The 26377-nt window shown below is 42.1% G+C and overlaps 2 protein-coding genes across 7 annotated transcripts in view; both read left to right on the forward strand.

Moving 5' to 3' along the window:
* Positions 1-2782: 2782 nt before the first annotated feature.
* On the forward strand, positions 2783-11208 carry LOC111970141 (cyclic AMP-dependent transcription factor ATF-7). Of its 6 annotated transcripts, none has more exons than XM_023996668.2 (13): positions 2783-2840; positions 3747-3808; positions 3944-4040; positions 4481-4614; positions 4714-4872; positions 5320-5480; positions 5563-5656; positions 5813-5932; positions 6183-6353; positions 6988-7047; positions 7226-7414; positions 7661-7766; positions 7997-11208. In XM_023996668.2, exons 2-13 carry the CDS (start codon positions 3761-3763, stop codon positions 8227-8229), a joined length of 1572 nt encoding a protein of 523 aa, XP_023852436.1. In that variant the 5' UTR covers positions 2783-2840; positions 3747-3760; the 3' UTR covers positions 8230-11208. The 6 variants fall into 6 exon arrangements, with proteins under 6 accessions (XP_023852436.1, XP_023852439.1, XP_023852438.1 ...); XM_023996671.2 differs by having other exon boundaries at positions 4714-4860; XM_023996670.2 differs by having other exon boundaries at positions 4481-4608.
* Positions 11209-12552: 1344 nt separating this feature from the next.
* LOC111970142 (disco-interacting protein 2 homolog B-A) overlaps positions 12553-26377 on the forward strand; it is a 78793-nt gene continuing 64968 nt past the window's right edge. The window contains 1 exon segment of the mRNA XM_070445630.1: positions 12553-12778. Coding sequence (XP_070301731.1) covers positions 12694-12778 — 85 coding nt within the window. The 5' untranslated portion in view covers positions 12553-12693.

Below are 26377 nucleotides of genomic sequence, written 5' to 3' on the forward strand. Positions count from 1 at the left end.
GGTGAGAAGCAAGCCCAAGGGTGGTGGAAGCAGGACCATATACACACTTGTTTGGTGAATGTTGTATCATTTCAAACGTGAATATGTATGCGAATAAACACTGCATTGTATTTATTGAATCAAACTATGTAGTGGGGCAATATAATTGTTTTGTCATTGCATGAGTGCAGTCCATAAATATCCATCTTGATTGATATGCGTCCCAAATTTCCAACTACACTGTGCCATCATGTTAACCTCTCAAAATCAAGTATCGCTAACAGTTTTGTACTGGCATCAGCGTGGCTTTCAAAATATTACATTGTGAGTTATGTTTATCTTCTATATACCATGTATAGTATTTGTATCTTGTACATCGCTGGGGCCGAGCTTCCTGCCATCCAGGACCCCTATACCAGGCGGTGTCAGAGGAAGGCCCTAAAAATGTTAAATGACTCCAGCTACCCAAGTCATACTGTTCTCTCAGCTACCACACCGCAAGTGGCACTTATGCACCAAGCCTTGAACCAACAGGACCCTGAACAGCTTCTACCCCCAAGCCATAAGACTGCTCAATAGTTAACTGATAGCTATCTGGACTATTTATCTGCATTGCCCTTTTTGCACTAACTCTTTTACATTTACATTTACATTTAAGTCATTTAGCAGACGCTCTTATCCAGAGCGACTTACAAATTGGTGCATTCACCTTATGACATCCAGTGGAACAACCACTTTACAATAGTGAAAGACTCACATATGACTCACTTTTGACTCACATATGCCTCTGCTACTGTTTATCCTGTTGCCTAGTCACTTTAAACCTACCTATATGTACATATCTACCTCAGTTACCTAGTACCCCTGCACATTGACTCAGTACTGGTACCCCGTGTACAGTCGTGGCCAAAAGTTTTGAGAATGACACAAATATTCATTTTCACAGTCTGCTGCCTCAGTTTGTACGATGGCAATTTGCATATACTCCAGAATGTTATGAAGAGTGATCAGATTAATTGCAAAGTCCCTCTTTGCCATGCAAATGAACTGAATCCCAAAAAACATTTCCACTGCATTTCAGCACTGCCACAAAAGGACCAGCTGACATGTCATTGATTCTCTCGTTAACACAGGTGTGAGTGTTGACGAGGACAAGGCTGGAGATCACTGTCATGCTGATTGAGTTCGAATAACAAACTGGAAGCTTCAAAAGGAGGGTGGTGCTTGGAATCATTGTTCTTACTCTGTCAACCATGGTTTCCTGCAAGGAAACACGTGCCATCATCATTGCTTTGCACAAAAAGGTCTTCACAGGCAAGGATATTGCTGCCAGTAAGATTGCACCTGAATCAACCATTTATCGGATCATCAAGAACTTCAAGGAGAGCGGTTCAAATGTTGTGAAGAAGGCTTCAGGGTGCCCAAGAAAGTCCAGCAAGCGCCAGGACCGTCTCCTGAAGTTGATTCAGCTGCAGGATCGGGGCACCACCAGTACAGAGCTTGCTCAGGAATGGCAGTAGGCAGGTGTGAGTGCATCTGCACGCACAGTGAGGCGAAGACTTTTGGAGGATGGCCTGGTGTCAGGAAGGGCAGCAAAGAAGCCACTTCTCTCCAGGAAAAACATCAGGGACAGACTGATATTCTGCAAAAGGTACAGGGATTGGACTACTGAGGACTGGGGTAAAGTCATTTTCTCTGAATCCCCTTTCCAATTGTTTGGGACATCCAGGAAAAAAAGCTTGTCCGGAGAAGACAAGGTGAGCGCTACCATCAGTCCTGTGTCATGCCAACAGTAAAGCATCTTGAGACCATTCATGTGTGGGGTTGCTTCTCAGCCAAGGGAGTGGGCTCACTCACAATTTTGCCTAAGAACACAGCCATGAATAAAGAATGGTACCAACACATTCTCCGAGAGCAACTTCTCCCAACCATCCAGGAACAGTTTGGTGACGAACAATGCCTTTTCCAGCTGATGGAGCACCTTGCCATAAGGCAAAAGTGATAACTTAGAGGCTCGGGGAACAAAACATCGATATTTGGGTCCATGGCCAGGAAACTCCCCAGACCTTAATCCCATTGAGAACTTGTGGTCAATCCCAAGAGGCAAGACAAACAAAAACCCACAAATTCTGACAAACTCCAAGCATTGATTATGCAAGAATGGGCTGCCATCAGTCAGAATGTGGCCCAGAAGTTAATTGACAGCATGCCAGGGTGGATTGCAGAGGTCTTGAAAAACAAGGGTCAACACTGCAAATATTGACTCTTTGCATCAACTTCATGTAATTGTCAATAAAAGCCTTTGACACATATGAAATGCTTGTAATTATACTTCAGTATTCCGTAGTAAGATCTGACAAAAATATATGACACTGAAGCAGCAAACTTTGTTGAAAATAATGTGTCATTCTCAACTTTTGGCCATGACTGTATATGGCCATGTTATTGTTACCCATTGTGTATTTATTCCTTGTTATTTTTCTATTTGTCTTTTTCTCTGAATCTTTGGGAAAGGCTCGTAAGTAAGCATTTTACTGTTGGTCTGCACCCATTGTTTACGAAGCATGTGACATTTGATTTATCTGAAAATATTCTGGCATCATATATACCATGATGTGTACCTTACACTTACATCAAACATACAATATGTTATATTTAGATGAAAGTGTCATGAAAAAAACAATTGCAGGTCTCTCAGTTTTTTTTAGGGGGGGATTAGAGGACACATTCAAGCCTCATGTTTGTAATATTAGATTTTTTCAGCCATCCTGTTACGTAAGAAATAGAATATTTTCACTTCTCGCGCTATTTCACCGCAGCGGATATCCAGCAGCGGAGCGGTAGCTAGCCAGGGACGTTGGGTGAGTTTGTAAACATTAGACTTGCTCGTGTTCAGATATCAAGATGTTACCGAAAATACTTTGTCGTGGAACAATTGACCGTCTGTCACATTTACCTTCCCCATTCTGAAATACTTATTTGACGCGCCTCAAATTGTGTCAGTGCCCTAGCCAGCTAGCTAGCCTGGGTGTTGTGTACAGTAAGTAACGTTATTCTCTATGGCAAGGCGTTAGCAAGTTAGCTGAAAAAAATCAAATAACTAGCTTAGCAATAACAGCGACCGCAAGAAGCCCTTTAAATTAGCTCGGCCGTGAATGGCAATGGTGGCTGATGGTCTGCTGTACCAAACCATCTGGTGATAATGCTAATGGCCTGTCAGATATTGAATAGCGAGGTCCGTTCTTCATCCTGTCTGACATCATCTTGCTAACTAGCTAGCTAACGTTAACTTAAAGTGATGTTGTAATCATTGGCCCATGGCTAGTTAGCTAACAAGGAAGGGGCAAGATGGCTAGCTAGCGAGTTCGTTACCTTACTAGCAGCTTCTGTTACCTAGTTTCTGTGCTGAGACTGCGCTGTTGACAGTTAGCCGAAAGGAGGCAATTTACCTAGGACAGCTAACCAGTAGGCGTATTTTACTATTAGATAGGTAGTTAACGTTATGTATTTAACTTTTTGCTCCAAGAAGATTAACGTGTCACCATTATTAGCTACCTTTGTTTGATACTAGAACAATAAATGGCTTTGTGTTATGTAATGTAAACAAAGTACTTTAATTGGAAGTAATGAACATTATTTATGTGAATATATCTGTTAACCCTAATTTATTGTCCAATACAGACCGTTTTTTTCATTACCTAGGTGTAAGAAGCAGACAGAGTAACACATTTCCCATTCTCTTCCTTTCCCATACCTCTTTATTGCAGGCTCTTTGTGTGAGATGGGGGACGATCGACCTTTTGTGTGCACCGCCCCAGGCTGTGGCCAGGTAAGGTCTCTTTCCCTCGTTTTCTCTTCATCCCTCATTCTCTTTTCCCCCCACTCTTTCACCTCTTTACATATCTTGGATTTCAGGAGCCATCTGATGTCTATCACCTGTGTCTTGTGTTATCTTTGTACACAGAGATTTACTAATGAAGACCATCTATCAGTCCACAAACACAAGCATGAGATGACCCTGAAATTTGGTCCTGCCAGAACTGACTCCGTCATCATTGCAGGTGCTTGCCTTTAGCATTCCCAGCATTTCTCAAGTATACTGTATAAAGCAATTATATGATAGAACATATTTTTGACTAGCTATTAAACAAACACCACCCTGTGTGGACTAGCACCAAGACCCCTAGAGGGCGTAGTTCTTCCTGATGTCGTACTACATCTTGGTGTCGACGCAGTCAGCCCAGCCGGCTATACACTCGTGTCCCCCATATAACATCCTCCATTCAGGCTGCAAAGGCATCGGTTTCCTCTGTAACTCGCTTTAATGGTTCTACTACCATGCTAGACTGGCTAATGCTACTTCCTGATGTTGCAGACAGGAGTAAACAAGACTGCTGCCACCTGATTGGCTGAACGCGGTGTGCAACATCAGTAAGTTGCCAATTTCTACCCTCTCTCTCTCTCTCTCTCTCTCTCTCTCTCTCTCTCTCTCTCTCACCAGACCAGACCCCCACACCCACCCGCTTCCTGAAGAACTGTGAGGAGGTGGGTCTGTTCAACGAGCTGGCCAGCTCCTTCGAGCAGGAGTTCCGGAAGGCCCATGAGGATGACCAAAGGAACAAAAACCCGGTGAGGGTGAGGATTGTGGAGGGGCTATGATGGGTTCGGTTTTTAAACACTGGTAGTTTGACCGACTGATAAATGTTGTGTGTCTGGTTGTTGGTCCCCACACAGCTCACGGCCTCCCAGCTTCCAGCCCCACCCCTACAGACCCCCTCTGGGGTGAAAGAGGAGGATGAGGGGCCTCTGGAGGTTGACTCCTCCCCCCCAGGCAGTCCTGACTCCACCTCCAGCATGTCGGACAGCAGCAAAGAGCCAATGGTGAGAGGAAAGGTACAACCTGGGGGCCAGGTGAACGGGGTGTATGGTTGAACAGATTAATCGTTGTATGTGCTTTCCTCTTGTCAAATTTGCATGGTAATTTGGGTGAGAGAGCGAAGGGAACAGTGGTGGCCAAAGAGAGCCTGCAAATTAATCACTTAGCTGTGAGGCAAGTAAAGATGTCAGCAAAAAGTTGAAACTTAGTGGGCCTCTTAGTGGGTTCACCTCAGCGGCCTATAGTGTCCAACTCCCACCTGAGTTTCTCTCAGGCTGTGTTAACAATTCTGATCTTTTTTTCCACTAAGTGGTCTTTTGACCAATCAGTTCAGCTCTGAAAAAGATCTGATTTGAAAGATCTGATGTGATTGGTCAAAAGACCAATTAGTGGAAGAAAGATCAGAATTGGGCTGTCTGTGCAAACGCAGCTTCTGTCTGACTGGATGTGATTTGTGTTGACAGGAGACTCCTCCTCCACGGCCGGTGGTGAGCGCTGCCCCCACGCCAACTATCGTACGCCCAGGGTCCCTTCCCATTCACCTTGTTTACGACCCCCTGCACCCGACTCTGCCCTCGCCAACCTCTGTCATCACACAAACCCCGCCCTCCAACAGACAACTGGGGTGAGTCTAATCTGCCAAGATCTCTCTTTGTTTGTGTTCGCTCTGTCTATTTAATTTATACTAATCTATCTCCCGTTCTCAGCTCCCCGACAGGTTCCTTCCCGCTGGTAATGCATCTCCCCAACGGACAGACGGTCCCTCTCCTCCCCAGCCCAAATATGACCTCAGTCATATCTGTGAGTGAATCACATTTATTTATAATGCCCTTTTTACATCAGCATCGTGAGTGAAAGTAGTAATGTCTAATGAACATGAACATCTTGATAATGCCAGGTCATTGGTAGGTGTTATTTTGTCTTCTCTTATTTTGTCCCTTCCTGTGTAATTTGTAGCTGGCGAGGCCATTTAATATGGTGCCCAACATCCCTGGGATTCCAGGCCCTCCGATTGGTGGGACCAGCAGTGGCTCCTCCTCCCCATCTGGGTATAGTCTACACTCAGAGGCCAAGATGGTGAGAGACGCATGCAACGGCAGGGACACACACACACACACACACACACAGTTAAGAAACAAATATCAGTGGGCCTACCCATACCCGTGGAAGTTAAAGGGAGGCAATGTTAACGGTAACTGTTTATTACCAAAGTTACTGGAACTTGTGGTCATTTTGGTAAATTACCAGTAGATTTACAACCCTAGGAAGGCAGGTTGTTGATGTCTGTATGACATTTGTTTGTCCCCATCCCTCCCACTCTCTGTAGAGGCTGAAGGCAGCGCTGACCCAACAACAGCAGCAGCATGGCCCGGGGGCTCAAAACGGGGCTGGAGAGGGTCCAGGGGGGGCAGGTTCCAGCCCCACTGTCCCCCAGAGACATGAGCAGAGCCAGCAGCCCTCGCAGCACTCTGACACCCCCTCTCCCGCACAGCCACAGGTAACACACACAATAACTAAGGGTAAGGTGGAATCTGCTAAATGCTTCTGTTCTCCCTGGTTGTTACACTCTGTTAGGGCTGCAGCCCAGTCACTAGAGGGGAGTTTATACTAGAACTGATGTGAGGAGTCACCTCTGAAAAGCCTAAAGTGGGCTAGTGGCAATGACAGACTGAACCCCCAGAAATGATCAAAATACTAGAAAGGACACTGAACAAACCAAAAGCTGTTACAAAACATGTTTTGTAGATTAAATATGCTGGCAACTAAAGATATTGATAAGAGATATGGACAACAATAAAGGTTCCAAAAACACCCAAATACTTCCTTTTTAGAACTGCAATGCTCTCAGTATAGTGATGCAGGTCTTTAGATGTTGTACCCTTGAAATTGTCATTCCAAACTTTATCCGTAACGTTATATTCCATTTGTTTGGGCTCAAGCGATACTTCTGTGTAGCCCACACATGGAAAGGTATCACTCGAGTCCAACAAAATGGAATATAAAATTGCGGATCTAGTTCTTAGATCTCATGTCGCTTGCATGTAATTTGCCAAACTTTTGTGCACAAACATTAAGTTAAAATATGCACAGGCACACTCTCATGCCTATATGATTTACATATACTCACACAGCAAACCAGCAGTGGCTCCTCCTCTCCATTTGGGTATAGTCTACATTCAGAGGACATGATGGTGAGAGGCGTATACATGGAAACACTTTAAAATACACATGCAAATGCACTTTTACACACACACACACACACACACACACACACACACACTCTTGTGCACTCTGGCATTCTTTCTCATTCTCTCATACATACACACCCAGTCCAGAGTGTATAACACCTTCCCCTCCCGTCTTCCCCAGGTGTCCCCAGCCCAGCCCACGGGTGGTAGGAGGCGGCGGGGTGCAGAGGTTGACCCAGACGAGAGGAGGCAGCGCTTCCTGGAGAGGAACAGGGCGGCGGCTTCTCGCTGCCGACAGAAACGCAAGGTGTGGGTCGGCTCTCTGGAGAGGAAGGCAGAGGACCTGGCTACCATGAATGTTTCTTTGACCGTGAGTCTATCGCCCTACAACCGTAACTGGACCTAGACTGTCTATTACAGTCAGTTACAATAGACCGTAACTGGGCTATTACAACAGCAGAGAAAGGCAAACTTAAAACAATGAACCCGTCTGGGATTGTATTATACTGGTAGGATCCCTAATATCATTCTCCTGCCCATGTGGTTTTATTGTATGCTTGTCAGTGGTTGAGAACAACTTTGTGTGTACATTGTCTTTGTGTTCTGTTTCTATCAGAATGAAGTGGGTCTGCTGAGGAACGAGGTGACCCAACTGAAACAGCTGCTGCTGGCCCACAAAGACTGCCCTGTCACTGCCATGCAGAAGAAGTCTGCCTACATAGGTAATAAAGACAAACCATGCATGAATCAACTATCAATCACACAAGTCTTTCATTCACTCCATCTGGTTGATTGTTAATTTAGGCTCTCATATCTGTCCCCTTTCCATCAACCTGTACATCTATCTACCTACTGATCCATCAATCCAGGATCAACCTCCAACTCATCCATCTAATCTATTGCTTGCCTCTCACCTCTCTTTAAGGGTGAATGTTTCTCTCTCTGTCTGTAGCTGCAGGAGTAGAGGAGAACTCCAGGGACCCCCCCTCTGAGCCTATGGGCTCCCCAGCCCCGGTTATCCAGCATGGGCCTTCGCCCCTTGCCCCCAGCCCTGGGGCCAACACCGTCAACGGGCTGAGCGTCCGCGCGGCTGAGGCAGTAGCCATGTCGGTCCTGGCCGGCATGGGGGCGGCCCAGCAGGGAGGGGTCCTCATGGCCACACAGCCGCAGCCCGCCCCCAGATGATGAGCAGGCGCAGGGAGCCAGTAAGAACTCTACATTGGGCTTTACGAGGCTGGACTGGCACAATGATGTGTGCAAGAGATTGAAAGAGAGAAAGGGACCTGATTTGAAATTTGAAATTCCACCTGTTGATAGTACTTCTCACTCCCCTCCCCATCTATCTCCATCCTATGCTCTATGACCTTGGACACACTGATAGCCTCACAGCCAATGATAATCACTGAACAGTAGTCCTGCCTCTTGGGCCCATTTTCTGATTGATCCTAGCTTGGATGCACTGTCACTGTACAGTTGAAGTCGGAAGTTTACATACACTTAGGTAGGAGTCATTAACTTGTTTCTCAACCACTCCCAAAATGTCTTGTTAACAAACTATAGTTTTGGGAAGTCAGTTAGGACATCTACTTTGTGCATGACCCAAGTAATTTCCCCCCCCAAAATTTACAGACAGATTATTTCACTTATAATTCACTGTATCACATTTCCAGTGGGTCAGAAGTTCACATACACTAAGTTGACTGTGCCTTTAAACAGCTTGGAACATTTCAGAAAATTATGTCATGGCTTTAGAAGCTTCTGACAGGCTAATTGACATAATTTGAGTCAATTGGAGGTGTACCCGTGGATGTATTTCAAGGCCTACCTTCAAACTCAGTGCCTCTTTGCTTGACATCTTGGGAAAATCAAAAGAAATTAGCCAAGACCTCAGAAAATAATTTGTGGACCTCCACAAGTCTGGTTCATCCTTTGGAGTAATTTCCAAACGGCTGAAGGTACCACGTTCATCTGTACAAACAATAGTATGCAAGTATAAACACCATGGGACCACCTTAGCCGTCATACCGCTCAGGAAGGAGACGCGTTCTGTCTCCTAGAAATTAACGTACTTTGGTGTGAAAAGGGCAAATCAATCTCAGAACCACAGCAAAGGACCTCGTGAAGATGCTGGAGGAAACCGGTACAAAAGTATCTATATCCACAGTAAAACGACATAACCTGAAAGGCCGCTCAGCAAGTAAGAGGCCACTGCTCCAAAACCACCATAAAAAAGCCAGACTACGGTTTGCAACTGGACATGGGGACAAAGATCGTACTTTTTGGAGAAATGTCCTCTGGTCTGATGAAACAAAAATAGAACTGTTTGGCCATAATGACCATCGTTATGTTTGGAGGTGGAGGTGCAAGCTGAAGAACACCATCCCAACTGTGAAGCATGGGGGTGGCAGCATCATGTTTTGGGGGTGTTTTGCTGCAGGAGGGACTGGTGCACTTCACAAAATAGAAGTTGTAGCAAAATGGCTTAAGGACAACAGTCAAGGTATTGGAGTGGCCATCACAAAGCCCTGACCTCAAATCCTATAGAAAATTTGTGGGCAGAACTGAGAAAGTGTATGCGAGCAAGGAGGCCTACAAACCTGACTCAGTTACACCAGATCTGTCAGGAGGAATGGGCCAAAATTCACCCAACTTACTGTGGGAAGCTTGTGGAAGGCTACCCAAAACATTTGACCCAAGTTAAACAATTTAAAGGCAATGCTACCAAATACTAATTGAGTGTATGTAAACTTCTGACCCACTGGGAACGTGATGAAAGAAATAAAAGCTGAAGGAAATAATTATCTCTGCTATTATTCTGACATTTCACATTCTTAAAATAAAGTGGGGATCTTAACTGACCTAAAACAGGGAATTTTTGCTAGAATTAAATGTCAGGAATTGTGAAAAACTGAGTTTAAATGTATTTGGCTAAGGTGTATGTAAACTTCCGACTTCAACTGTATATAGAAGTGTATGTACTCACACACCTGTGACATACACACACTCGATCAAAGAATGTAGTTTTTGTTGTCTATTTCCAATTCTTCTTTCCCCTGTCTACAGTGTAAATCGTTCCTTACATATGTATCTTCTTTATGCAGCTGTTAATCCTTGGGAATTTTTTTTTTTTTTTTTTTGAATACGCGTGAAATATTGTGTGCATATTTTTTTCCTCTTGTCATGGAGTGAGCCAAAGTAAGGATACAGTCGGTGTCTGGCCTTTTTTTTTTGACCTCGTAGGAATTCTGCTTTCTGGCAATGTGTATGAAACCCCTTATTGACTGCATGGATATTAGAGGACACTGATGAAGACCACTGTCTGTGTGCTGGTGTCTGTTAATATTATCGCTGGTTTTAACATACTGCTTTTCAAATGACTGATGCAAACAATGATAATGTCCTAATGTAACACTTGAAATGGTTAGGTTTTAGATTATACTTTATGTAATAATCAGCAAACTCTTCATTAGATAAATAATTTACCCAGGCTAAAGTTAGTTGAAGGAAAAAGTAGTACAATATATTTTTATATTCAATATTAATGTTCCTGCGTTTACCCGAAGCGTGTTTAGTGAAGTCAGTGGTAGAATGGGTTGTTCTAATTCAATGAAAATGGTTGAAATTCTAGGTGATCAAAGGAAATATAAATCTACAACGTTCTTGAATGCAAATCTGGATTAGGGAACATCTATATTGAGTTAAAGATCATCTCTAAGGCTTGGATGCTTTACCCCATTTGAAAAACTGTCTATTGGAATATCACTTTTCTAAGACTCTTAATTTGAATATGGCATGAAATGTCAGTGAGGAATGTCCTTTTATGTATTTACCACTGTCATTTAGCTTTGAGGAATGCCATATTGTTTATTTCCTCATCTTTTTGTAATTTTTTTTTTTTTACATATCAATATTTTAAATGTTCTATTAAAGTCATTTTATTGCTGTAGCTTCTCCACCCTGTCATGTTACCAGTCCCCTCATGTTCTGTCAAGAGGAGGGAAATGTCTGTCTTCAACAGTGTAACCTCTACAAACTATTGTGGAAATTGATTGTCTCTAAGAATGTGTCGAGGGAGTTTTCCCCAAAAATTATTCCACCTTAAGGCGGGTGAAATGAACTTGTGTATAGTCTCAACTAATAAACTATCTCCAGCAAAATAAATAATGTAATGGTTTCAGGTTAATAATATTCATGCTGAGTATCTGTCTGCGTGCCTATCCCCTTGGTGCATAGCTCCATGACAGAGTAGGAGCAGAAGGTGTCTCTGATGCGGTACTGGCTCAGGGTGCTCAGCCACAGGTGCCAAAAACTGGTTGCCTGAGTACTTAAGTACTCACACGGAAAACGAAGTGTGTGTGTACCAGTGGAGGCTGCCGAGGGGAGAACGACTCATAATTTCTGGAACAGAGTGAATGGAATGGCATCAAACACATGGAAATCATGTGATTGTTGATACCTTTCCATTTATACCGCTCTAGCCATTACCACGTGCCCGTCCTGGCACTTACTACCATACCCTGTTCAAAGGCACTTAAACCTTTTGTCTTGCCCATTCACCCTCAATGGCACACATTGTCTTAAGGCTTAAAAATCCTTATTTAGCCTGACTCCTCTTCATCTACACTGATTGAAGTGGATTTAACAAGTGACATAAATAAGGGATCATAGCTTTCTACTGGTTAGTCTATGTCATGGAAAGAGCAGGTGTTCTTAATGTTTTGTATATGTTTGAAAATCAGAGAAAGAGACCCTGTGTGTGACTGTAAAGACATTGAGGGGTGAATCCTAACTTCCACTAAGTATATTTTTCACTGAGTCTCATTGACATTGATGAATGACTAACTGAAAATTCTATTTCTGTGGAAGTTAGGATTAGCTGCTAAAATGGTGTACTTCACCATGATTTGTGTGAGCTTGGGATGTTCATCTTGTCATGAAATTGAAATAGCTGACTGACGGATATCATGGACCATAGCCATATCTAAAGGTAACTGCCAAAATAAAGGAATCACCAACATAAATTGTCTTAATAGGGCACTGGCCCACCACGAGCCAGAACGGCTATGTAAACCATGACATGGCTATCTCAGTCACCAGATTTCAACCCAATTGAACACTTCCCTCACCATCAACAAAACATAAAATTACGTAATTTCTTATGGAGGTGGCATCATCATCCTTGGTAGCCAAAATCATGACCTACCTAGCATTTTTATACAGGACTCTACGCATAATGGTATGTTAATTATTAATTAGCGGAGGAACCATACCTGTGTGGAAGCACCTGCTTTCAAAATATGTTGTATCCCCCATTTCCCCCATCCCCAACTGTTTCCATTATTTTGGCAGTTACCTGTGTTCAGTCAGTGGTGTACAAAATGCTCTTCTACATTCAGTTGCCACACAGTAACGCCAGGGGGAGCAGACCGTCTACTGATCTCATGCTCCAGTCACAACAATTAACATCATACATGGTCATGTGACAGATTCCTTTGGCGAGTTGTTCATCGCTCACAGTTATGGCGGTGTCAGGGAGTCGCAAGGATGGAGTACAATCCACATCTTGATATCTGCTTTTCTCGTTGACTCAGGAACGTGTTACCACTTTTCCTTGATTGTTACATACTACTCCGTATTATTCGTGCAACGATGGCGGGCCGAGGCGTGGATATGTCAGCACTACCAAAAGAGGTCAGGGACCAATTGGCGGAGTTGGATTTGGAGCTGTCTGAAGGTAAGGGCTTGGGACAGGGAAAAGAGAACGAGTTGAAGAGTTGTTGTGCCTGGTAAATGCTCCTATGAGTGTGTCCCAGATAAACATCAACAAACACCCGTCCGGTGTCAGTGGCGAGAACTGCAGGCACGACTCGCTCGCGCTGCTCTGTTGTCCGGGAGGATGAAAACACTGACTTCCTTTTTTAGAATTTTCATTTAATTAGCTGGTTAGTGCCCTAAAAAAAAATAAGTGTTGGTCTTTATTATTTTCGCCTGCAATGTCAGTGTTGTTGAGTAATGACAATATATAGAGATATTACTTATTGGATGAGGCTTTTGATATGGCTACAGTATTAATTGTATGCTAGTATATCCCGTGACTGGATGTATTACTTACCACCAGAAGTATACCTCTCAACGTTAAAACAATCTTCCAATTTGCTTTGCAGTCAGTGCATTTTTCTCTAGTCGCTAGGCTATAAACTGCCTTCATGTTAATTGCAATATCAAGGAGACCATACAGGTTTTCTTCCTGTCATAGAAATTAGGTCAAAGCTCTCTCCCTCTTCACATGTTTGTTTCTGAAATCATAGTGGTGCTGCAGTGATGCTACACGTTCCATAGAACTACAACAAGGTAGACTGCTAAACTCTCTTGTTTATGTGGGAATGCAGCTTTCACCTTGTTTTGACAAATGGCAATGCTGAAAAGGAAATAATATGGTATTATGCAAGTCTCCTACTTAGTTGGTGAATCACAGTATTGCTGGTTCTGTGCGGTGCGGTTCCAACGTGCCCGGGGTTAGATTAGTAATGTTATTTTCGGCTTTGGAGGGGATGTAGAGTACCAGTCAAAAGTTTGGACACTACTAATTCCAGGGTTTTTCTTTATGTGTACTATTTTCTATATTGTAGAATAATAGTGAATACATCAAAACTATGAAATAACACACATGGAATCATGTAGTAACCAAAAAAGTGTTAAACAAAAAAATAAATATTAAATGTTTGAGATTCTTCAAAAGTAGCCACCCTTTGCCTTGATGATAGCTTTGCACACTCTTGGCGTTCTCTCAACCAGCTTCATGAGGTAGTCATCTGGAATGCATTTCAATTAACAGTGTGCCTTGTTAAAAATTAATTTCTGGAATTTCTTTCCTTAATGCGTTTGAGCCAATCAGTTGTGCTGTGACAAGGTAGGGGTGGTATACAGAAGATAGCCCTTTTTGGTAAAATACTAAGTCAATGTTATGGCAAGAACAGCTCAAATAAGCAAAGAGAAACGACAGTCCATTATTACTTTAAGACGTGAAGGTCAGTCATCCCTGAAAAGTGCAGTCACAAAAGCCATCAGGTGCTATGATGAAACTGGCTCTCATGAGGACCGCCAAAGGAAGACCCAGAGTTACCAGCCTCAGAATTTGCAGCCCGAATACAGTTGAAGTCGGAAGTTTACATACACCTTAGCCAAATATATTTAAACTCAGTTTTTCACTATTCCTGACATTTAAACCTAGTAAAAATTCACTGTCTTAGGTCAGGTAGGATCACCACTTTATTTTAAGAATGTGAAATGTCAGAATAATAGTAGAGAGAATGATTTATTTCAGCTTTTATTTCTTTCATCACATTCCCAGTGGGTCAGAAGTTTACATACACTCAATTAGTATTTGGTAGTATTGCCTTTTAAATTGTTTAACTTCGGTCAAACGTTTTGGGTAACCTTCCATAAGCTTCCCACAATAAGTTGGGTGAATTTTGGCCCATTCCTCCTGACAGAGCTGGTGTAACTGAGTCAGGTTTGTAGGCCTCCTTGCTCGCACACACTTTTTCAGTTCTGCCCACACATTTGTTATAGAATTGAGGTCAGGGCTTTGTGATGGCCACTCCAATACCTTGACTCTAACTTCCTGACTGATGTCTTGAGATGTTGCTTCAATATATCCACATGATTTTCTTTCCTCATGATGCCATCTATTTTGTGAAGTGCACCAGTCCCTCCTGCATCAAAGCACCCCACAACATGATGCTGCCACCCCCGTGCTTCACGGTTGGGATGGTGTTCTTCGGCTTGCAAGCCTCCCCCTTTTTCCTCCAAACATAACGATGGTCATTATGGCCAAACAGTTCTATTTTTGTTTCATCAGACCAGAGGACATTTCTCCAAAAACTACGATCTTTGTCCCCATGTGCAGTTGCAAACCGTAGTCTGGCTTTTTTATGTCGGTTTTGGAGCAGTAACCTGAATGGCTGCTTCCTTGCTGAGCAGCCATTCAGGTTATGTCGATATAGGACTCGTTTTACTGTGGATATAGATACTTTTGTAACTGTTTCCTCCAGCATCTTCACAAGGTTCTTTGCTGTTGTTCTGGGATTGATTTGCCCTTTTCACACCGAAGTACGTTCATCTCTAGGAGACAGAACACGTCTCCTTCCTGAGCGGTATGACGGCTGCGTGGTCCCATGATGTTTATACTTGCATACTATTGTTTGTACAGATGAACGTGGTACCTTCAGGCGTTTGGAAATTGCTCCCAAGGATGAACCAGACTTGTGGAGGTCTACAATGTTTTTTTCTGAGGTCTTGGCTGATTTCTTTTGATTTTCCCAAGATGTCAAGCAAAGAGGCACTGAGTTTGAAGGTAGGCCTTGAAATACATCCACAGGTACACCTCCAATTGACTCAAATTATGTCAATTAGCCTATCAGAAGCTTCTAAAGCCATGACATCATTTTATGGAATTTTCCAAGTTGTTTAAAGGCACAGTCAACTTAGTGTATGTGTACTTCTGACCCACTGGAAATGTGATACAGTGAATTATAAGTGAAATAATCTGTCTGTAAACAATTGTTGGAAAAATTACTTGTGTCATGCACAAATGAGATGTTCTAACCGACTTGCCAAAATTATAGTTTAACAAGAAATATGTGGAGTGGTTGAAAAACGAGTTTTAATGACTCCAACCTAAGTGTATGTAAACTTCCGACTTCAACTGTAAATGCTTCACAAAGTTCAAGTAACAGACACATCTCAACATCAACTGTTCAGAGGAGACTGCTTGAATCAGGTTTTCATGGTTGAATTGCTGCAAAGAAACCACTTCTAAAGGACACCAATAAGAAGAAGAGACTTGCTTGGGCCAAGAAACACAAGCAATGGACATTAGACTGGTGGAAATCTGTCTTTTGGTCAGATGAATCCAAATTTAAGATTTTTGGTTCCAACCGCCGTATCTTTGTGAGACGCAGAGTAGGTGAACGGATGATTGCCGCATGTTTAGTTCCCACCATGAAGCATGGAAGAGGAGGTGTGGGAGTGCTTTACTGGTGACACTGTGATTTAACCAGCATGGCTACCACAGCATTTTGCAGCGATACGCCATCCCATCTGATTTGCGCTTAGTGGGACTATCATTTGTTTTTCAACAGGGCAATGACCCAACACATCTCCAGGCTGTGTACGGGCTATTTGACCAAATGAGGAGAGTGATGGAGTGCTGCATCAGATGACCTGGCCTCCACAATCACCCGACCTCAACTCAATTGAGATGGTTTGGGATGAGTTGGACCGCAGAATGAAGGAAGCAGCCAACAATTACTCAGCATATGTGGGAACTCCTTCAAGACTGTTGGAAAAGCATTCTGGGTGAAACTGGTTGAGAGAATGCCAAGAGTGTGCAAAGCTCTCATCAAATCAAAGGGTGGCTACTTAGAAGAATCTCATATAAAATATTTTTTGATTTCTTTAACACTTTTTTGGTTACTACATGATTCCATATGTGTTATTTCATAGTTTTGATGTCTTCACTATTATTATACAATGTAGAAAATAGTAAAAAAAAAAAAAATAAGAAAAACTCTTGAATGAGTAGGTGTGTCCAAACTTTTGACTGGTACTGTATGTATGGGAAGAATAGACACCATTGGTGAATGACTGACTGAAGTCAGTTAGTTCTCTCCCTGACTCCCCTCTCTCCCACTGTGTGAACAGGGTAAATCCATTTGAATTCAATCACTTTTTGACATCACCCCTTTTGATTTGAACTCAACTTTTCATACATATTTGCCTATTGCAGGGGTGCAACTTTGGTTTTAGAAGTGGGGGTGACATCTTAAGCTCATTTTCTGCAATTCTACTAGGGCTGTCACTGACAAAAAATACTCTTGGTCAACCAAGAGTAGTCTTTTCTTTAGACCAACTGATTGGTTGAAATTTTTAAATGTGTATTTTTCAATATATAAACACCCTATGTGTTTTAATAAAATCAACTATATGTGCTGAACTTGTCTGATGCTTTAAGCAGGCTGTTTGATTAAATAATTAAGACATGCAAATTACTCGAGGGAGCCAGAGATCAAGATAGCCTAACCAAAAGAGAAAAAAACTATTCCCAACCCTCTTTTTCCCGCTGCTTGCCTTAGCAGATTCTGTGTTACGCTACTGAAGTTGCCGGTAATAGGCTACACCAGTGGTCGGCAATCTTTTCTATTTGGACTGTCAATTCATCTTACCATATCTACTAATCTGCGTGCCAGTTATGATTTTCATATGCACATTTTTGTGGAACCGTTTTTAAAAATGTATAATAGTCTTTATCTCAAAATCATAGAATGTAGATTAACCACAGACAATCTAAATTAAAATTATACAAATCTTAAAGTAAAAAACAGATAAAAACATTGCAGCCTGCAGGTAGAAAATATCCTGATTTAAAAATAAATATCCTATGAATCACATTGTCTATGCATGGCCTGTTTGCAATGAACTTGAATCATTGTATCAATTATCAACTGGTTCGCCCAGAAACTCATGCTGGCAAACTTGAAACATTGTATAAAATATTCTTGTCCCTCAGAGTTTCCTGTGCTCCGGGACGGACACAGTTGTAGGCTATTTGTGCAAGGGATAAGAAGTGATTAGGTATTTGTATGACATTTCCACTGGATCTGAGCATTACATTTTTCCCTTTAATGCAAAGTGGTTATCGAAAGGAAGAACTATTGTCTGTCAATTGATTCTGAAAACAAACTTTGTTTACTTGCTGTTTGAGGTAAAGAACAATTACTTTTAGAAGCTCCACAGCTCATTAGTGGTGGTGAGTTAAGACAATCAGAAATACTATCAGACATCCCCAAATGGGCACATTTATAGGCCTACATATCACTAGTCTACTAGCCAGGTAGACTAGTGATATGAGAATAAAGATACTTCTCCTGTATATCTAGATGCGTAATCAGGTGCGCGTCCTTACTCAACATTGACAGGAGCGTTTCAATCCAAAGACGATTAATAAATTGACAAAATTTGTAAATGGAATGAAATTAACAAAAATGTCTTTCTCACAAGTGTAACATATGTTGTGAGTTCTGCAAAACACATGTCCACTCCGACATTGAGAATGGTAAATGACTGTAATAATTATATATTGAATGCATTAATATAAATAACGGTAACCAAACAAAAATTGCAGATTAGAAATTATGGGAATTAATGCTAAATGTAGGCTACTAGTGGTGATATATGTAATCGGAATTTGATAGACACAGCAAACAATGCACACAATGAACAATGAATACCTACAAAATGGCGAAAGAGAGCACATTCTGGAGAGAGACCTGCCTTGTGCATCTGAGCCACAATCCCCCTATTCTTCCATCTGTTCCACAATCCCCCTATTCTTCCATCTGTTCCACAATCCCCCTATTCTTGGACCGTGGCATCCCCACTGCCTCCTCAATGGATTAGTCCACTGAGACAGGCACAAATCAGAAAGGTGTCTTGTGTGCCATTAAAAAAATTATCTGTTTGCGACTTCTCCACTAAATAAATCTCATGTTTTCATTACAGACCCCTTTTGTCATACAGTATTCCATATAAGGCATCCAGACCTTATGAAAGTTTTAAAGTATAACCTTAATCTTGAAATGAATCAAATCTAGTGATGCATAACTTGACATTTCTGACATCCATTGTGACATTGTGGGAGGATAACCAACCTTCCAATGAATGGCAATGCATTTCTTAAACGCTATAAATGCTAGGTTACACAGTTTCTTCTGATAAGCCTCCAGTATCAACATTTCCAAGCAAACAAAAACATGGAGAAGGGAGAATCTGTAGACATGCTGAGATAAAATAAAATACTCTTTGCCAGAATTCAGCCAGCCTTCACAGGATCATAACATATGCAAATATGTCCCCTTCTGTGTTTAACACCTCCAGCAGAGGGATACATTTCTGAGTGCATCATATTAAATGTCACTGTTCTATTTTCTATGGATGGTCTTAAACTGCAGTAATTTATGTCTGAGATTATATGAACATGACTGGGCATTCAGACATATCTGTATCCATTCATCATCATCAATAGTTTCTGTCATCAGGAAAATCCTCTATCAACCCTTGATACAGTTTGGAAATCAACTTTACAGGTTTGTCAGACTGCTTTAAAATAGTTTAAATCTTTTAAGCTTCTGGCTTGTCCAGTGTTTGCTGCACAGAGAGAATAAAGTGTTGTGTATGAAAAAGTTCACCTCAGCATCATCACAGGCTGGTCTTCACTGGTTACATGACTGTGCTGAGGCCCCTGTCACCATCTAATCCTGCTCAGGTGAGGCATGACAAAGAATTACCTTGGTGTACATTTACACATTATATTATCCAAGAATAGAATTAATGGTTCAATAATTGAAATGAGCATTATTCTCAGATCCCAGACTGTAGACTACCCATCAACTCAAGATGGAACTTTGTATCCATTCACTGATTGTTATCATATACTGCTAAATTCACCTGAGCTCCGTAGACTGGTCTTCCCTGGCTGTCTGACCCTGCTGGGATACCTGTCACCATTTGATCCTGCTTAGACATGATGACCATTGTGTTGTGTACTGACCGCACCATGACAGTGTAGACTGTAGAGCTATTTATACCGTGTCAGTGTGAAAAGTAGGGAATTAGCTAGGGAAACTGACAGATCAATATCTTCACATCGCTATACTGACTCGAATAAAAACTCACATTGTGCTGTCAAAAAACGTCAGAAAATCGGTCTTCAATAGTTTGGCCACTGGTTCCATCATTTGATTTAGGTCTAGTGTGAATGAGGCAAAAATAATGGCTAAAGTTAGTGAGCTAGCTAGCTAACGTTAGCCAACTTTTGGCTAGCTCTAATGGTACATCAACTGGTGAAAACTAGCCAAGTTAATTTACCTCTGTTGATACGTGGCAAAAAGGCTACAAAACATTTCCATACACACAACAGTTGTTCGATGCTGCTACCTGACAGATAGCTAGAGGCTAGTGCTGAACTGGCTGTGGTAGCTACTAGCTAGCTAGCTTCATTCTCTTCAGACAGAACTTAAGTCAAGAGGGGCTGAAACATTAGCTAACTTTACATGTCATTTACACTACTAGCTCAGCAATGGGGATAAATACTTTTTTTCTGTTAAGTCAAACAGCTGTTACCTTGCCAACTACATCAGTCAAATAGTAACCAGTTTCTGCTCTGCTTGATATTACAACCCAGAGAAAAAGCGCAACACACAGAGACAGCAGCACCGTGCTGGTCTAGAATAATAGCTTTCCCTTCACACAGCATGTCCAACACGCTGTGGTGTCCATCCGGTCCTAAAACAGCCTACCCGACCGCTCTGGGGTGTCAGCATGCTCCTAAAGCACATCGATGCCGCTGTTTGTATCACAGTGCAATGATAAAACTGAGGGAGACAAAAATGCATTTTCAGAATGTGGGGAGGTCATGTCTCCAGTGAAAATCGCGCCCCTGGCCCATTGTAGAAGTGCTCACAAAGTGACTTTTTGGACCTGAATGCAAACACATTCAAGAGATATAGGTGCTCAAAATGTACCTATTTTGCATACCCCACCATACCATGAGACATCCACGTCTTCATCACTGGAAAATTGATTAAATTATTTTTTCCTGCAGATCTACACAACCTACTCCACATTTTCAAAGTGAAAATAAAAAAATACTAAAACTGAAATATCAGAATTGGATAAGTCTCCACCCCCTGAGTTCATACTTGGAGGAATCACCTTTGTCTAAAGGTACACAGTTGTGAATCATTTTCAGCTGAGAATATTTTAAATTGAGATTCTACCAACTTTGCACAACTCTTAGGGCAACATACAGTGCATTTGGAAAGTATTCAGACCCCTTGACTTTTTCCACATTTGGTTACGTTACATCTTTTTCTCAAATGCATTAAATATTTTTCTCCCTCATCAATATACACACAATACCCCATAATGACAACGCGAAAACAGGTTTTTAGGAATTTTAGCAAATATATTTAAAAAACAAGAAGCGAAATACCTTATTTACATAAGTATTCAGAACATTTGCTATGAGACTCAATTGTTCTCAGGTGCATCCTGTTTCCATTGTACATCCTTCAAATGGTTCTACAACTTGATTGGATTCCACTTGTGGTCAAATCAATTGATTGGACATGATTTGGAAAGGCACACAGCTGTCTATATAAGGTCCCACAGTTGACAGTGCATGTCAGAGCAAAAACCAAGCCACGAGGTCAAAGGAATTGTCCAAAGAGCTTCGAGACACTATTGTGTCGCAGCACAGATCTGAAGAAGGGTACCAAACAATTTCTGCATTTCTGAAGAAGTTTGGAACCACCAAGACTTCCTAGAGCTGGCCGCCCGGCTAAACTGAGCAATCGGTGGAGAAGGGTCTTGGTCAGGGAGATGACCAAGAACTCCCATCCATGGAGATGGGAGAACCTTCCAGATGGAAGCGGGCACAATGACAGCCAGCTTGAAGTTTGACAAAAGGCACCTAAAGGACTCTCAGACCATGAGAAACAACATTCTCTGGTCTGATGAAACCAAGATTGAACTCTTTGGCCTGAATGCTAAGGGACCCGTCTGGAGAAACCTGGCACCGTCCCTACGGTGAAACATGGTGGTGGCAGCATCATGGTGTGGTGATGTTTTTCAGCGGAATGACTGGGAGACTAGTCAGGATCGAGAGAAAGATGAACGGAGAAAAGTATAGAGAGATCCTTGATGAAAACCTGCCCCAGAGCGCTCAGGCTGGGGCGAAGGTTCACCTTCCAACAGGACAATGACCCTAAACACACACTCCCTCTTCAACACGATCGAACACCTGAAAATAGCTGTGTAGCGACGCTCTTCATCCAACCTGACAGAGCTTGAGAGAGATCTGCAGAGAAGAATGGTAGAAACACTCCAAATACAGGTGTGCCAAGCTTGTAGCGTCATACCCAAGAAGACTTGAGGCTGTAATCGCAGCCAAAGGTGCTTCAACGAAGTACTGAGTAAAGGGTCTGAATACTTATGGAAATGAGATTTTCCAGTTTTTTATTTTTAATACATTTGCAAAAATGTCTAAAAACCTATTTTTGCAATGCCATTATGGGGTATTGTGTGTAGATAGATTGTATGTAGATAGAGTTCAGTGTGTCAAATCGGAGGGCCTGTTGTCCAGGCCTCTGGCAGTCTCTATGGGGGTGCCACAGGGTTCAATTCTTGGACCGACTCTCTTCTCTGTATACATCAATGATGTCGCTCTTGCTGCTGGTGAGTCTCTGATCCACCTCTACGCAGACGACACCATTCTGTATACTTCTGTCCCTTCTTTGAACACTGTGTTAACAACCCTCCAGACGAGCTTCAATGCCATACAACTCTCCTTCCGTGGCCTCCAATTGCTCTTAAATACAAGTAAAACTAAATGCATGCTCTTCAACCGATCGCTGCCTGCACCTGCCCGCCCATCCAACATCACTACTCTGGACGGTTCTGACTTAGAATATGTGGACAACTACAAATACCTAGGTGTCTGGTTAGACTGTAAACTCTCCTTCCAGACTCACATCAAACATCTCCAATCCAAAGTTAAATCTAGAATTGGCTTCCTATTTCGCAACAAAGCATCCTTCACTCATGCTGCCAAACATACCTTTGTAAAACTGACCATCCTACCGATCCTCGACTTCGGCGATGGCATTTACAAAATAGCCTCCAACACCCTACTCAATAAATTGGATGCAGTCTATCACAGTGCCATTCGTTTTGTCACCAAAGCCCCATATACTACCCACCACTGCGACCTGTATGATCTCGTTGGCTGGCCCTCGCTTCATACTCGTCGCCAAACCCACTGGCTCCAGGTCATCTACAAGACCATGCTAGGTAAAGTCCCCCCTTATCTCAGCTCGCTGGTCACCATAGCAGCACCCACCTGTAGCACGCGCTCCAGCAGGTATATCTCTCTGGTCACCCCCAAAACCAATTCTTCCTTTGGCTGCCTCTCCTTCCAGTTCTCTGCTGCCAATGACTGGAACGAACTACAAAAATCTCTGAAACTGGAAACACTCATCTCCCTCACTAGCTTTAAGCACCAGCTGTCAGAGCAGCTCACATATTACTGCACCTGTACATAGCCCATCTATAATTTAGCCCATACAACTACCTCTCCCCCTACTGTATTTATTTATTTATTTATTTTGCTCCTTTGCACCCCATTATTTCTATCTCTACTTTGCACATTCTTCCACTGCAAATCTACCATTCCAGTGTTTTACTTGCTATATTGTATTTACTTCGCCACCATGGCCTTTTTTTGCCTTTACCTCCCTTATCTCATCTTTCTACTGTATGTTTGTTTTACTCCATGTGTAACTCTGTGTTGTTGCATGTGTCGAACTGCTTTGCTTTATCTTGGCCAGGTCGCAATTGTAAATGAGAACTTGTTCTCAACTTGCTTACCTGGTTAAATAAAGGTGAAATAAAATAAATAAAATAAAGATTGATGAGGAAAAAAACGATTTAATCAATTTTAGAATAAGGCTGTAACGTAACAAAATGTGGCAAAGACTAGGGGTCTGAATACTTTCCAAATGCACTGTATACTGTAGCCATCGTTTTTTGTCCAATTTGCTAAGGCTCATGTCACGCCCTGGACATAGAGAGGTTTTTATTCTCTATTTTGGTTAGGCCAGGGTTTGACTAGGGTGAGCCTTCTAGTTTCTTTATTTCTATGTTTTCTATTTTTTTGTTTTTGGACGAGTGTGGTTCCCAATCAGAGGCAGCTGTCTATCATTGTCTCTGATTGGGAATCATACTTAGGCAGTCCTTTTTCCCTCTTTCATTTGTGGGTTCTTATTTTTGCATTGGTTGTTATTTTGCCCTGCAGAATGTCACGTTCGTATTTTATTTTGTTGTTGTCGGTGTTCATTAAATAAATAAATAGAATGAACACGTACCACGCTGCGCTTTGGTCCACTTCTTCCCATGACGATCGTGACAGCTCAGTACATTTTTGTTTGGGAATCATTGTTTGGGGACCCTGAAGAAGGCACAGTGATGCCGAAACGTTGGTGTTTTTTTACCCAATAAATTACTGGGAGGTTATATACACTTCCGTTCAAAAGTTTGGGGTCACTTAGCAATGTCCTTGTTTTTTTTTAAGAAAAGCTAATTTTTTATCCATTAAAACAACATCAAATTGATCAGAAATACAGTGTAGACATTGTTAATGTTGTAAATTGTAGCTGGAAATGGCTGATTTTGAATGGAATATCTACATAGGAGTACAGAGGCCCATTATCAGCAGCCATCACTCCTGGGTTCCAATGGCACGTTGTGTTAGCTAATCCAAGTTGATCATTTTAAAAGGCTAATTGATCATTAGAAAACCCTTTTGTAATTATGTTAGCACAGCTGAAAACTGTTGTTCTGATTAAAGAAGCAATAAAACTGACCTTTAGACTAGTTGAGTATCTGGAGCATCAGCATTTGTGAGTTTGATTACAGGCTCAAAATGGCCAGAAACAAACACCTTTTTTCTGAAACTTGTCAGTCTATTCTTGTTATGAGAAATGAAGGCTATTCCATGTGAAAAATTGCCAAGAAATGTAAGATCTTGTACAATGCTGTGTACTACTCCCTTCACAGAACAGCGGAAACTGGCTCTAACCAGAATATAAAGAGAAGTGGGAGGCCCAGGTGCACAACTGAGCAAGAGGACAAGTACATTAGAGTGTCTAGTTTGAGAAACAGACGCCTCACAAGTCCTCAACTGGCAGCTTCATTAAATAGTACCCGCAAAACACCAGTCTCAACGTCAACAGTGAAGAGGTGACTCCAGGATACTCTCCGGGGTAACCACAAGCAAATAAAAATAACTCCCTCAATAAGATGTGTGAAATCTGTTTAATCTCGATCAAATCAATTAGATTGTATTGTTTGAATGTCACAGGGCACTTCTGAAAAGGCCTGAGCGATGGAGGAGCCCTAGTTCACTGTAACATACGGTGGGTGACCTCACTTTTACATGACAGTGTGGCCTTGTTAATAATAGACATCAATTAACAGTTTGGTTAATGAGGTTAAGGAAGGGTGATACTCTGTTTAGGAGAGAGAGTAGCTATCTATTAATAATAGCATGGCACATTTTATGATGTACTGCATACACAGACTGTCACTATTTTTCTGCTGTGTGTGCAAATCAATTGGAAATGTTTGAGAGTGTGTCGTTGTGTGGCATACACTGGTTGATTGAGTGAGCCACACAATATGGGATTTTTGTTTACAGGTTTTTACCTTATTAAAATGTATCCTAGATACATGTTTATTAGCATATGTAGTACTTTGAATGATGAGTGTTGAAATAACCTGGAACTGTTGTGTTCTGCCTCCAGTATGAGGTGTTTACTCCTTCCCTTCAGCCTTGTAGTCCTCAGCTAGTCCACTGACACTTGCACAGGCTCCATTTTGAGCTCCAGCAGCACAACATCCATTGATTGATTCACCACAGAGAGAATGCTGTCTCATTACTCCGACCACACTGAGCCATGATCAGATGGCCGGACCAGAGTGGCCATGTTTGTAGTTCCATCAGGCTGCTGGTGGTTGTAGTATAACTGTAGCTTTAGTGGTTAACTAGAGTCAGTTAAGACTTCAGCAGCACAGTGACTCAATAGAAACTCGACACCCCCAGTGTGGCCATCACTCATCTCTGTCACAGCAGTGAAGGGAGGACGACACTCTACTGAACATCCAACAGTCTGCCCCTCTCATGTCAAAGCTGGTACTGTAAGCACATAGCCTATTCTCTATTATCTATGTTTTGGGGAGTACTTTATCAGTATTATGCACCAAAACACATCATAATCAATTTCATTGGATTGTCAGTAATACTACATTGTATGGAGTAGTAGCAGTCTTCTTAATGTTTCTCATGCATATCCTTTACATTTCTAATAATCAGCCCATTGTTGTCACTCTGTGCCAAAGACAGGACTGCCATGGCAACAAATACAGGAAATATGCACCATCAGCATATTTTAGCATCAGTAGGTGTGGTGCATTGTGTGTGTCTGTAGTGGTGGTGCATTGTGTGTGTGTGTGTTAAGTTCTCCTCCACCTAGCTCTAACCCCGGTGACTGTGGACACAATGGGAGCCATTGAGAGGATCAAAGCCATGGTAGCTGGGAGCTCGGCTGGAATTTAGAACACTCAACCACAATCCTTTGTGTGTTTCTAAGCTTCTCAAATTAACTGTGTGTGTGCGTGCGCACACACACACAGACAATGTGTGCCCCTTTGCCTG

The sequence above is a fragment of the Salvelinus sp. IW2-2015 genome, linkage group LG11 (genome assembly GCF_002910315.2).
Source record: "Salvelinus sp. IW2-2015 linkage group LG11, ASM291031v2, whole genome shotgun sequence".
Classification (NCBI taxonomy): Eukaryota; Metazoa; Chordata; class Actinopteri; order Salmoniformes; family Salmonidae; genus Salvelinus; species Salvelinus sp. IW2-2015.

Bases quoted from the DNA above. Each gene is read 5' to 3' on its own strand.
- LOC111970141 (XM_023996668.2), top strand. From the start codon at position 3,761: ATGGGGGACGATCGACCTTTTGTGTGCACCGCCCCAGGCTGTGGCCAG. The intron at 5,481-5,562 runs GTGAGTCTAATC...TCCCGTTCTCAG, and splicing joins CCCTCCAACAGACAACTGGG to CTCCCCGACAGGTTCCTTCC. The intron at 7,048-7,225 runs GTGAGAGGCGTA...CGTCTTCCCCAG, and splicing joins TACATTCAGAGGACATGATG to GTGTCCCCAGCCCAGCCCAC.